This window comes from Nelumbo nucifera, chromosome 1 (genome assembly GCF_055504915.1).
Source record: "Nelumbo nucifera cultivar China Antique chromosome 1, China Antique-T2T, whole genome shotgun sequence".
NCBI classification, from domain to species: domain Eukaryota; kingdom Viridiplantae; phylum Streptophyta; class Magnoliopsida; order Proteales; family Nelumbonaceae; genus Nelumbo; species Nelumbo nucifera.
Window position 1 is genome coordinate 135,926,562 of NC_142649.1, and position 13,939 is coordinate 135,940,500.

Here is a 13,939-nt window from a genome sequence, read left to right on the forward strand (position 1 = left end):
TTCCATTTCCATTTGTTCATCTCTGAGATTTTCCTCCCATCTCAGTGATGAAGACAATGACTTGTGTCTGGAAATGTGGAAACTGCATAGGGTGCATGAAGCTAACTGTTTCAGCTGCAAAACCCCACCACCTTTCTGTGAAAAATCAAATCCACTCATCATATGGGTTTTCCCTTTGGCCTCTGTCAGACAAGGTTCATAGTCGTTTTCATGTAAAGCTTTCTATCCAGTGAGTGCTCACCCATCATATTTGTGAACGCCAAGGTACCGTAAGAGAGTTCCCATTTTCTGGTGAAGCCCCTCCCACATCGGTCTATGACGCCTCTATCATCTTATGAAACACTCAGACAATCCCAATAGCAAATGGATAGCCCATTTTCTGGTGTGTTTCCTCATTACTGAATGACACATCCTCATGCTAATGATGGAAGGCCTTTAAAGAGTTCATCACATGAATCTTTCTATCACATGCACTCATATTTTCTCTTCAGGAGGTGTGGGGCCCACCACTGAGGGAGGTCATTCAATGACCAGCAGGGACACCATGGCAATGATGTGCATTCAGCCATGGTGTGGGCAAGAGCCACTATCGAATCAGCCAGGGCCAAGCACTTATGGCCCATGAACGTAGCACATCACACATCCATACATCACATGCAGGGAAGAATTGATCCAATCAATTAATATCTATAAAGCCCACTTTAAAGCCCATTTTAATCCATTATATTAATCATTAATATTATCTAGGTATATGGGCCGAAATTAGGGTTTATCAATTTGGTCCATATAGCTTTATCTGCGTAATGGGCTTTTAGTAGTTTTAACAATTTAAAACTGGGCCTTTACAGGTTGGGCCGAATTAAACATTCAATTAATTATCAATCCTTAGGCCCATTAGTGGGAGAAATAGGGTTGACATTCAGCCTTGATCGAACCCTAGATTCGGTTCAACCAATTTGGACCAATCTGATTCGAATGGGTCTAGGGTTTGATCTTTAATTAAACATTTAATTCAAGAAATTAATCTGAAATTAAATACTGATAAAAGAAAATCAAGAATCAGTCAGATAGGGTTTTTCGCACAATCCATCCTGCAAAACAGAGGTTAGATCATACTTTGTAGTTTCATAAACTGCAAATCACAGATAGTGATTCTCCCATCTGCGAAATCTCCTTCCTTGCGCCGCCATCTTCGATCCAAAATAAAAATAAAAAAAAATAAAAACCTAATTTCTATTAATAATTACATCAGATCGAATGCCTATGCATTCAGTCTAAAAATAAAAAATATATATATTTTACAGACCAAATGTAATAAAATAATCAAGAAACTGCAAATTCGCAGGTTCCCTACACCAATCAAGATTTTGATCTCTATGTTTACGAACAACCCATAAATCAAGAAAATTATAAAGAACAGTTCTAAATAATAATCAAATTTATAAAATTTAATTTCAGATAAATCGCCCATCAACTGGAAACAAATTTTCCAGAAAAACCTTATATCTGCGCAAATCGGGTAGAATGCCTTCTGCCCATTTGCGCAGGTTCAGATTTGATCCAATTCGGTTCAAGATTTGAACCTAGCTCTGATACCACTAAAGGGATGAGATATCCATCGTATGGACACCCGAATCTTTCGGAATAGAATGGGCAAATTTCAAAAATTTCTCTCCATCCTATTGGGAATCGTAATCCCTATTTTAGAAAAATCATATTTTTCAAGGATCAATCTTGAACCAAGAACCAAACCAGATCTGAACAAAAGCAGTAGGAGAGGGATATACCTTATACGGAGAAACAATATCTCCCAATGAAGGTGTTCACGCCCAAGGAAGGAACCAAAGACTACTCCCACTGAACATGGCGCAGTACAGGATGGAGCAGAATCAACAATGTTCTTCAAAAGAACCAGATCCTTCGCAAGAATCGGCTGGACGACACATGAGCACTACTTCCAATCAGCCCTTTCAAAAAGAACTGATATCAAGATCCAATCTTGATCACTCCCACTGAGAATAGGAGATCGAAGTGGCAGATATTGCGGCGGCAGGAAGGAGGCGGCAAGAGAGATTTAGTGCAGTAATGCTGAATTCTCTCTTCTGTGATTTCAGCTCTAAAGAGGATGTGAATATGTATATCTTCTAAAGGCTGCCAACCCCTCCTCCTTTTATAAGCTTAAAGGGATCAACTCCTAATCCCATTAGGAGTTGCTGATCCAAATCATATTTGAATCAGAATTCCCTTTAAGTGATAAGGGTAAACCCTTATCTTATCTGCAGATTGGATCAGCCCCCTCCTAATCCTATTAGGAGGTTTCCAGATCTGAATCACATTCAGATCTGGACTCTCTGAGTGGATAGGGTTAAGACCCAATCCTATCTGCTAATCTAATCTCAGAATTCGCCCCTCATTTAACTGATCAAATCAGCCTAATTCGTAATGGGCTTTAGGCCCAATAAGGTTATGTGCTCACTTAGCCTTCCAAACTGCTGCCCAGTTGGGCTTCCTTGTATGGCGTGGGACCCAAACATTGATCTACACATCAGCCACATAGGTTCATCCCAACCTTTGTTACAAGGCCTGGCCGAATACACTATTATGGGCAGTGCACCCCCTGAAACCCATCACATGGGCTCTATGGGCCCAACACTTACCCTAAGTGGTCCTTGGGCCAAGCCACCTTGTAACACCCAGGGATTGTGGGCAAATGCAAGATTAGCCCATCAGGCATTACCCTCAATGGTCTTACACTTAACCTCTCAGCCCATAATGATCAAACACTGCCCGACAAGAGAGGACCTCTCCCTCGACTACAAGGAACAGTGTTGCATTCTCTGCTCACATGGATCCCGGGAATTAAAACCTTTTGCAAACATTTAGAAACTGTAATATATATACTTTTATATCTCATATAAAATATATTTTGCAAAACAAATCTCAACGATTGAAATCAGATGCCAGCAGTCTTGGTTTCCATCAGAGAGAGCGCATCCCCGATCATTACCTTTGTCCGACAAGGGGGCTGATCCTGTCACTATGATCACCCACTCAGATGAATTCTCAGACTATCCCAACATACACATGTTTTGAGCTCGCTAATGATCTCACTGATTGACATATCAAAGACAGCCCAATCCGACACCTAGTGCAATATCATAATCGAGTCTAGGTGTAACTTTCCAGTTTTTCCCATCAATATCCAAGGTCCAGGGAAATACTGAAAATCTGGTCCGGTTCAAAGATTCAATTAATCCTACACTGCTTGTGCCTTGGGTCTCACCTTGGCAGCTGAGACAGGTTACCCCAACATTTGGCAACACACCAGTGTCAGCCTTGGCAGGATAAATCTCCCCAGACTTATCCAACGGCTGTGAACATTCTAAACTAACACGAGTCTCATAAGTGTCCAGTTTAAGAGTATTACACAGAAACACACCACAAGAACATGAATCAAATATGTATTTTATTCATTTACAATAAATTCATAATGTACATCATTCTGATTGGATTTATGGGCATACAACTATCTAACAGAGACCGTAGATAAATTCCCCGGGATGGTGAAAATGGCAGACTAGAGATCTGAGTCTCCCCATCGTCATAGAGGAGGGACCGAAGGTGTCGGATTCTCTGCCCCGAGAGGTAGAAGCCACATTGCCGGAGGCTTCCAGAGCCTGCTCCCAAGCTTCCCCCGAGCTCGAGGGGGCGTCATCGTCCTGGTCACCGTCCCGAGGATAAACATGGTACGGATACCCAGACATGATTGATAGAACGAATGACTCATTGGAAAGATGAAACGGTGTCAACAGAAGAGCTCGGGCAAACTAGATGGATGCGCAACCTCAGAATCCGAAGATAGCAAATTAGCGTGAAAGAAAATGTGGCCTGGGGGCCCTCCTATTTATAGCCACTGTGCCCCTAGACCAACGGCCCAGATTGAGGCAGATATGACGGTTCACAGTCAAGCTGACCGCACGTCTTCTGAAACCGAAATATGACTGTCTGCACGTCTCCCATGATTGAGGTAATGACGACTGCACGACATCCAAAGTTAAGAGCTTTTTCGGCACATTTCTCGGAATTCGAAACGTTAGAAATCTCCTGACTTCTGCGCACGCATTTAATGCGAGCAGTCAATCAAGTTTGGACTTCGGTCAAATCCACTTGTCCCACTTCATGAACTCCTCACGCTAAGGTAGCACTCTTAGCCCGAGGAGTGGGGGGCAATTGATGGAGGATGATTTGACCCGACCCCTTGAGACAATGACACGTGGACCTGACTCGGCATGAGCAAACAACTCAGCACCGCAGTCTGACTGCGGCTAAGTAACGAGCATGCAGGACAACTTGCTACGTCATAGCTCGTTGTAGGGGGAGCTCGCTACAGCGCGAGCTCGAGCTCCCCCGAGCTACCGAAAGGGAATACTCCAAGACTGTCCCAACCCGCGAGCTAGGGTTACCAGCTCGCTCCAACACTTAGGCAGAAAGAATGCCCCAAAGGCAATCCCGATGAGGGTCACCTCAAAGTACCCCTGGGAGATCGCTACGAAATAGCTTGTGACAAGATAGCTCGCTGCATGACAGGGTAGCTCGCAACTAAGCAATGCGACGCTCTCAATGAAGCTTCTATTTGACAAGACCGTACCCGTCAGACTGCGTCACGTCTCTCAACTGACGGTGCAGTCCCTGTCCGTTCGGCAAACTGTACCCACGTCTCTTGACAGATGGTGGTGTGCTTGTCCTCCCGGGACATGTCACCCATCCAATTGGGTAGTACCCTGCAACGGTCACCTGCACAGTCCTGGCTGGTAACGACTGCGACAGAAGCCCAGTGGCGGTTACGTCCGATTTGACAAGTAAATAAGAGCTCCCTAGTTGAAGGGAAGCTCTCTCTCGAACATCAAAGATCCTATTTGAAACTTACTTGCTCTCGAGTTAATTTTGAGAATTTAGTGAGCCAGCGCGACCTACACTCTTAGCCTCTTTACACTCTTTGCTTTTTCTCCCAGCGTTCTAACTTAAGATTCAGAGTATTTCTGCCGGACAATCCCCCGAGAATCCTTCATCTTCTTCCTCTCAGGTGTCGTTCGTTGCCAGATAGGAGCCAGCCAACAGCCAGTTAGGAATACTTGGATCGTGCTGCATCACATATAATTTAATGTTTCATCAAATGTTTCTAATGTTATCTTATTTATATATAATTTTATATTCTGAATATATAGTGATATTTATATGATTTATTTGTATTTACTTATTAATTATTAAACATAATAATTGACTTGTTATAATTATATCAAATGAAATTACTAATTTTTTATCTCACATTTTTTAAGGACATAATTTTTGTTTTATCATTTTATTGAACTTACTTTCACAATTCCACTAGGAGGGCCCTATGCTAGTTTTAAAATATTATAAAAAACAAAATACAAAATATATCAAATCTTTGACGGTTTCTCGGGATCTGCTATTCATAAATATATCACCCATACTCATACATCACCACTACATGAATTAGTAACATGTCGATAAGGGAGCCTAATGCGCTGTTGTCATGTCTCATGTAGAGATGTTATGATGTGATAACATCTGTGGCCAACAGATTCGAGCTCTTTGACTTCAAGCTTTTAAAATGAGATTAGATGCATATTTATCTTTTTTTTTCTCAATTTTTTACAGAAGTTTGCATTTCAAATATTGGATGTACCATACTACCTTGCATGGCGACTGATCATGCCGTGACACGGATTGCTGATTGTTCTCCTTTTAATCTGTCATTTTCACACGTACAGATAGAATATCAGGACCTACTACTGAGTGGGTCCCCACTAAAAGGATAATTCTGTTCCCTTGTGGATCATTTCCTCTGAGTGAGACTGTGTCTGTTAGAATGTAAGAGGACAGCTCGTGTCACGACGACCAAAGCAGAAACAGAGTTTTACTTGTCGACGAACGCGAGCTTGCATGAAATGCATTTTCCGGTTTCCCTTAAAACGTGGCGCTTTCAACAGTGACGTCTGCCTCTCCTGTTCTCTCTCATTGCCATTATTGCTTTTTGTTTCCCTGGTTTTGTTTGCATCGGTAGGAGTTGAGAGACTTGTGAATCTAGTCAGGGAGTTCGCATTACTCCGTTTCTGTTCTTTCGAAGAACCTAATCTCGTGATTTATGTTTCGTGTGATCTCCGAGCTTTTGACTTGTTGAGACGAGCTCTTCTCTTGTTCTGAGAAGTGAGGGCTCTTCGTTGAATATACAAGTCAAATATCGTTTGGTAAAGATGATGCGGAATTCTTGATAAACTAGCTGGATACGCTTAAGTTGTAAGGAAAATGATGAAGGGTGATTTGGTACAACTTACTAGGAAGGGGATACGTAGACGTGATCTACTCGAGGAGTGACAATTCAGTCAAATGAACTTAGCCTGCAATATTTGGAGTTCGGATGTTCAACCACCTCGGTGTAGAGATATTTTGACACCCAATCTGGTTTGGGATTAAAGAATCGAAGTACCAGTTTGGAGCTAAAGAGTCGAAATGCCACGTAATTGACTTGAAAGGTCTCCTCAACGGACTTCGAATTTCTTAGATCATAATGAGACTTATCTTAATTCCGCCTGAATCGAAAGTAAATCATAAACCTTATCAACATATTGCTTTCCTTAAAAAACAGAATAGATCTTATTCGCACATCCCGAAGATTTCGGAGCTCTTTCGTAAGACACACGACTACTCCATTATATAAGGACATAAAACCTCAAAGCAAAGGTATGCACGATTATTTTACTCACTATCATTCAAACACTCAAATATTCAGCTCGCATCCACAATATAGTAGTGACTTAATCATCGGAACGACCTCGCTAAGTTGCAAATTAATCCATTTTGCCATACAACTAAAATTCATATAGTTTTTCATGTAAGAATATCTAGATCGTACACCACCGTAAAGGTTCCAACGTGATTTTCGAGCATTTTCCTCTCGCCGTAACAAGATATATGGAATAATCCATATCGTTTCTTTGCTCTCCTTTCGGTTAACTTTCCTCGTGTATTCAACTGGAAAAGTTAGCGTTTCCGTTTCAAGTATTGGAGGGGTAAAAATAACCATTGCATTTTCTTTTTTCCTTTTTTTTCCCGAGTAGCTGCTCATTTTCCAGCGAGTAACATATCTTCTTTCTCGGGAATCCTCGTAAACGACGTGAACTTCTTTCACCATTCACCTGAAGGAACGAAAAGAACAAGTTCCAATGTGGTTCTAAAGTTCCTTCGACGGAAATATTTGTCAACAAAGTATATTTTTCCTCTGAAGCCTCATTTCTTCCAGATGTAATTTGGAATTCTGTGAAAATATTTGCGTGTCTCATTTCCCGGGAAAGAAGGGAAGAAGCCCTTTAGACTCTTGTTCTTTTCTGGCGGGAAATTTGCAATCTGTAGTCGGCATTTTCCTTTTTTAGTTCCGCGACGAAATTCAAGCAAGAGGAAGAGCAGGTAAAACCAAATCGTACTAAATCCTCTTCCGTCATTAACGGGCACCTACTTGCTTTCATTTGTTTTCTAGTTTTCCAAATCTTGTTTTTCTGTAGAACTGTTGTATTTGTTAACAACTTCATTAAGAAGCAGGATTTTATTTTTTTTTGAGGCAAGGAAGAAGAAGCTGGAAGTAGGAAACTAGGAATAAGTAGCTAGAAGCGGAATTCCAGCACTTTTTTCTTGTCAATAGGGCCGTGAAATTTCTGTTTGTAGCTTGTACAGTTTGTTGGTTTCGTTACATTCCATTTTTGTTTCCTTTGCCGAAGAAAAATAGGGCAGAAGACGGAAGGAATAACAGCTACAGTACACAGAGAAGAGCAAAACACTATTGTATATATAGCTGTTTTTGTTATATAAATTGACGCCATTTTTCTATTGAATGGTGATCTAAAATCCTCGCGTACTTTGTAAGACTTCAATCCATTTTTCTATGCTTATTAGTCCTTGGGCAGCTCGTTTAGTTAGATTTTGTTTTATTATTATTACCCTTTTTCTTCTTTTTTACCCCCATACTCTCATTTTTGGAAATCAAAGAGACAGATGAGGTACAGAATCTGAGCCCTTTCTTACCTTGGATTACTTTCCGCCATCTTTCTCTTGGTTGTTTCGGTTTAGTTCTTAACACACAGAATCATGGGTCATCACAGGATTAACTTCTCTAATAATTTGTTGGATTTTCATCGCTAACTATTTGGTTTCCCAAATGCAATTTAAGCGTGGAGATCGGTTTTCCTTTCTCATATCAGTCCTTTTCTCTTCACTCTTCTTATTTTATTTTATTTTATTTTTTGAAATCACTTTTTGGGTATATAGGTTGGAAACCATTACATTTAAACGGGATGTTCTTATTTGTGAAATTCTAGGTTTACAGAAAATGGTTTATTTCATTAAGGTTTCTCCCTTTTTCATGTTTATAAGTTATACATTTCGTAGATGGGGTATAAGATTTGGTATGGGGATTTGCTTCAGAATTAGTCCTAGTTTTGTTAAATCTATTTCGTTATTTTGTTATTGTACACACAGGAGAAGAATCGGCTTCCTTTCATATTTGTTTGTGGTGCAAAAAAGCATTTATTTATTTATTTTCAGTAGCAATATCTTACTATAGGTTTTGTTTTTTCTCGCAAGACATTCTGTTATTTCAATCTTATAGTTAAAGTTGGAGTTACAACCTACAAATTGATTTTTTCCTATTTTTATTAGAGTGCTATCTGCTTTTTATGCCCTTTTCACAGGATGTATGAGATTGAATAGAACACTGCTTGTCTATGAAGACAGTTAAACCATGGAACTGGCTTTAAAGCAGAAATGTTTTGATGGGGTAAGAGTTGTGAATTTTAGCTAATTTTTTCTCCTTTCAGGCAAATTTATGTCGAAGCAAGTGTTGGATTTTAAATGATTTCTCCTCTTCTAAAATTCCACTTTAGTACCCTGAAATTTTGGGGGTTGTGTCAAGTTAGTATCCGAACTTTCAAAAACTGTCAATTTAGTCCCTACGGTTAATAGTCTATCAGTTATCTTATCACGTGATGAGATGTGCAATTTAATTTTTTTCAAAATGTCAAAAATACCATTAAAAACAAAACACTGTTCATGTCAGTCTCCCCGCCAGCGTCGGATTGTATATTCTGGGCCGTTTCTACTGCTGTTCCTGACAGTCTCCCCGCTGGTGCCATTACCAGCTGAGGCCTTCTCGGTGCGGCAATGGGAAACCCTAATCTCACTCTCCCACTCACTAATGAACCAAGTGTTGAACCTCTGAGCTTCGAGAGGAGATTACGAGGGGTCGATGAGAGTGAGAAGGATCGTTGAGAAGCTGGAAGGGGGAATGGGGGTAGGGTTGTGGAGAGGTATATGGTCGGAGATGGGGGTGCGGTTTCAGACATGGACGAACTGCTGAGGGGTCTGAATGAGTTGACTTGGATGGGATCAGACAAGGATAGGGCGGCCTGGGTTGCAGCCAACTATCAGAGTTTATTTAGGGTTTCCAAATTCCTCTCTCGCAGGTTCATCCAGGTGCTCTGTCAATTGGGTCCATTGAGGGAGATGGTGTTGACGGTACAGAGGGAGATGGAGGAAGGGGGATTGTTGAGGGGCTGCCTTGAACTGTGGGCCCATGACTTGAAAGGAGTGCTTCAGGTTGTAAGGATATGGCGTTACATTTCTCTTCCGATTCTGACCGGATTGATATCTGATTAGATGACTTCTTTTTTTATTATTATTTTTTTCTTCTTTTGTAAATGAGAGAATCAAGTTCTTTTTCTTCTTCATCTTTTCTTTTATTTCTTTTTGGACTTTTTTCTTTTGGATTTTGGACATTTTTAGAAATCAACTTTATTCACCAAAAAAAAGATGGAAGATTCTCTCTCTCATCCTCAAATTTGGAGGTGCCACCGTCAATGACGATATGGGACCCAATAATTGCAACTAAAAAATCACTGAGATGGAGGGGGTGGTTAGGGATCCGATGCGAACCAGAAGAAAATTAGATGATAGATGAAGGGCATTTTTGTCCTTTTATATGATACTTAATGTCGGTTAACGGTTTTGGACCAATTTGACAGTTTTGGAAAGTTTGGATACTGCAGTGACACGTTTGAAAGTTTAGGTACTAATTTGACACTACCCCAAAGTTCAGGGTACTAAAGTGGAATTTTCTCAATTTTTTATCAATCAATATTTCTCCCACCATGTGGAATTGATTGGTTTCTATTATTTCTAATTGCATGTTGGGGAGTGTAGGGAACGCATGGCTTTAAGATGAAACAACTGCCTTTTATGGGAATAGTCTGTGCAACTATGTTGTTCATTGTGTATAGAACCACAAATTATCAGTATCAGCATACAGAGGTACTTATGTATGATTGATTTGATCCTTTAAAAAATTTTTTTTAAGTGAGGACTAAGGAAATCTAGGGCTAGATAGATTGTAAGGTAGTTTATTTATTGTGCACTATGAAGTTATAATTTCCATATGACATTTCCTGTTTCAGTGTAGGGCATTTAGGTGGCATCAGTAAATCTGAATTTTAATCTTTGAAAAGGAAAAAAGTTTTGAGAACAATTCTGAGCCTTGATCTGTGAAAATTTGCTTCTTTGCTTTTTTGATCGCTGAATGTAGTGAAGCTAGACCTCCTGACAATTGTGTTGGGTTCAGGTTGGGTTAGCAAGGGCTATACCCTAACCCTAAATGCTTGGGTTAGGGTTGATCCAGGGGTCACCTTGGATCAACTATAAAATAAATGAAGTTTCAAAAAAAAAAGGGAAAAAACATGAAAAATGCCAAAATTAAAGGAACTAACAGAAGAAAAAAAAACAACCTTTTGAGAAGAAATGACTGTTTAGAAAGTTGCAAAAATTCAAAAGAAAGAAGCAGAAATCAGAGTTCAAGAGGAGAGAAGAAGAAGAAGAAGGTGGTGGCAACTTGGGTTCAGAGAGATAGATTTTCGAACATAATTTCTTCTCTTACTCCCTTAATTCTATTTCATTAAGTTAAACTTTAGTAATTTACAGAGAAGCCCCTAGTTGGGTAGAAAATTAAAAGGACATAACATAAGGAATAATAAAGCCTAGATTAAGGCCCATTATAGCAAAGAACATAAAAGATAAAAAACGATAAACAGCCTATGGGCCATTTGGCCCATCTTCTCTACACTCCCGCTCAAGTTGAGCATAGATGTCAATCATGCCAAACTTGCTAGTATCATTCTGAAGTTTAGCCTTGGGAATGCCCTTGGTGAGGAAATCAGCTAACTGGCCTTCAGAGGTGATGAAAGGTAGACATACTTCTCCAGAAGCAACTCTTTCTCGAATGAAGTGTCTGTTAACTTTAATATGCTTAGTTCTATCATGTTGCACTAGGTTGTGAGCAATGTTGATGGCGGCCTGATTATCACAGTATAACATCATTGGCTTATCATGCTTAATACCCAGTTTCTACATCAAGGATCTAAGCCACAATAGTTTAGAGACTCCATGAGCCATGGCTCTGTATTCTGCTTCGGCTGAAGATCAAGCAACAACTGATTGTTTCTTGCTTTTCCAAGAGACAATATTATCTGCCACCAAGCTACAGTACCCAGAGGTAGATCTTCTGTCATCAATGTTTCCGGCCCAGTTAGCATTTGTGTAGGCTTCAAGTTTCATATGGCCACGTTTAGCAAATAGAATTCCCTTTCCAGGGGAGCCCTTCAAATAACATAGAATCCGCTCTGCTGCTGCCATGTGAGTATCCCTGGGAGCATGCATGAACTGACTGATGCAACTAACAACATATGCAATGTCTGACCGAGTCATGCATAGATAAAGAAGTTTTCCAAGTAGTATTTGAAAGACTCCCTTATCTTCTAAATATTCCATCTGAAGTAGAGAGTTTATGGCTCATATCGATAGGAGTAGCAATTGGTCTGACACCCATCTTCCTTGTTTCAGAGAGCAAATCAAGAACATACTTTCTCTGAGAGATAAGAATCCCATCCTTGGATTTAGCAACTTCTACGCCAAGAAATTATCTCAATTCCCCCAGATCTTTGATCTCAAACTCTGTATGAAGGAAAGATTTGAGATAATTAATCCTTGAGACATCATTACCAGTCACAACAATATCATCAACATACACAGTCAGGTAAATGGCTAAGGATCCTCTCCTCTTCACAAAGAGGGTATGATCAGACTGTGTCTGTACATAGCCAAAACTAACAAGGGCAGACCTAAACCTTTCAAACCATGCTCTAGGGGGCTGTTTGAGTCCATAAAGAAATTTCTTCAGCTTGCAGACATTTCCTTTCATATCTATTTCATACATCCCTGGAGGAAGAGACATATAGACCTCCTCATGTAACTATCCATTCAGAAATGCATTCTTTACATCTAGTTAATAAAGTGGCCAGTTTGAGTGTGCAGCCAAAGATAGCAGAACTCTCACAGAAGTCATCTTGGCAACAGGGGCAAAGGTCTCCAAATAATCAATCCCATATGTTTGTGTATAGCCTTTTGCAACTAGCCTAGCCTTGTACCTTTCAATGGTGCCATCAACATGATATTTGATAGTAAAAACCCACTTATAGCCTACTGGATCATTCTCTTCAAGCAAATCAACTACTTCCCAAGTGTCATTCTTGTGCAGGGCATCAATTTCTATTATCATAACATCCCTCCATTCTGGAATAGTAAGAGTTTCTGACACAGACCTGAGAACTGGGTTAGAAGCAACAGAAGAAAGGTAGGCAAAATATGAAGGAGAGAGCAAACTATAAGAAAGGTGTTTGGAAATGCAATGTGCAGTACACTTCCTTTTTCCTTTCCTAATAGCAATGGGGATATCAAGGTCTGGGAAGGATGGCTCCAAAGGGGCTGTAACAGTACCTATTGTCTCATCTGTAATTGGAAGTGCATGAGGCTCATGAGTTGGAGGGGAAACAATCTACTCATTTCTGGTTCTCTGTTGTTGGTACAACTTGGGATTAAAAAGAGGGCGAAGAGGTAAAGGAGGAGGAATAGGAACACTGGAATGAGAGTGAAGTGACTGATCCTCCCTTGACTCATTTGAAGGAGGAAGAGACTCAGCAAAAGACTCAACTGGGACAGGAAGAGGAAGAGCAAACACCTGTGACAAATCCTCCCCCTTTGGACATTGTCTTTCTAGAGAAGAACCATAAAAGGAAGAAAGCTCATCAAAGGTGGCATCCATTGAGACATACCAAGTGCCAGTCTTCGGATCAAAACAACAGTAACCCTTCTGTGTGGGGGAATAACCAAGGAAGATACACTTATGGGCTTTTGATCCAAATTTATGTCTTTGGACACTTGGGATACGTACATAACAAGTGTAGCCAAAGGCATGAAGAGGAATAGGAAAAAGATCATTGTCCGGATGAAGAAGACTGAAGGGAGACTTAAAACCTAAAACCCTGGATGGCATACGGTGTTATGGACGCCTTCCTCGGGAAGACGTACCATCGCCGCCGGCAGCAACAGGCCCCAGGCCCATCGCCAGCAGCAATAAGGATTCAGTGATGCTCATCCTACCCAGTTCGGCAACAACAGCCTTATCTATATTAGATTAGCTCATTTTGCTTGTTCTTATCTCTTATCTTATCTTGTTAGTATCTTATCAGATTAGGATTAGCTTAGCTTATCTTATCTTGTTAATAGCTTATCATATTAGGATTAGCTTATCTTATCCTTAGCAAGATAGAACTAGAAGTCTCCCTATTCAGCAAGGAGACTCCCTTTGATTAGGACTCTTGTAATCTCTTATTTAAGGAGACCCCATTATTGAATGAGATATCAAATTATTCAGTCAAGAGTGAGTTAGGAGAGTTAGTGATCTCTTGGACAAATCATCGAAGGTGCCAAGATAGGTTCATCACGAGTAGGAAGGAACAAGGGAAAATAGGAGGTTTTCCCC

General features: G+C 40.3%; 1 protein-coding gene across 12 annotated transcripts in view; it reads left to right on the top strand.

The window, feature by feature from the left end:
• The first annotated feature begins 6,904 nt into the window (after positions 1-6,904).
• LOC104612579 (uncharacterized) overlaps positions 6,905-13,939 on the top strand; it is a 73,702-nt gene continuing 66,667 nt past the window's right edge. For 5 of the 12 annotated variants that reach the window (XR_737830.3, XM_088894395.1, XM_088894397.1 and 2 more), the window contains exons 1-3: positions 6,905-7,488; positions 8,766-8,851; positions 10,273-10,380. Coding sequence is in view for 8 of the 12 variants with exons in the window: in XM_088894395.1 (XP_088750521.1) it covers positions 8,816-8,851; positions 10,273-10,380 (144 nt within the window). In the remaining 4 variants the exon portion in view is untranslated. Of the gene's footprint in view, positions 7,489-7,566; positions 7,938-8,765; positions 8,852-10,272; positions 10,381-13,939 lie in introns of those variants that run through there. The other 7 variants (XR_016080223.1, XM_088894398.1, XR_016080222.1 and 4 more) reach the window with 6 other exon arrangements.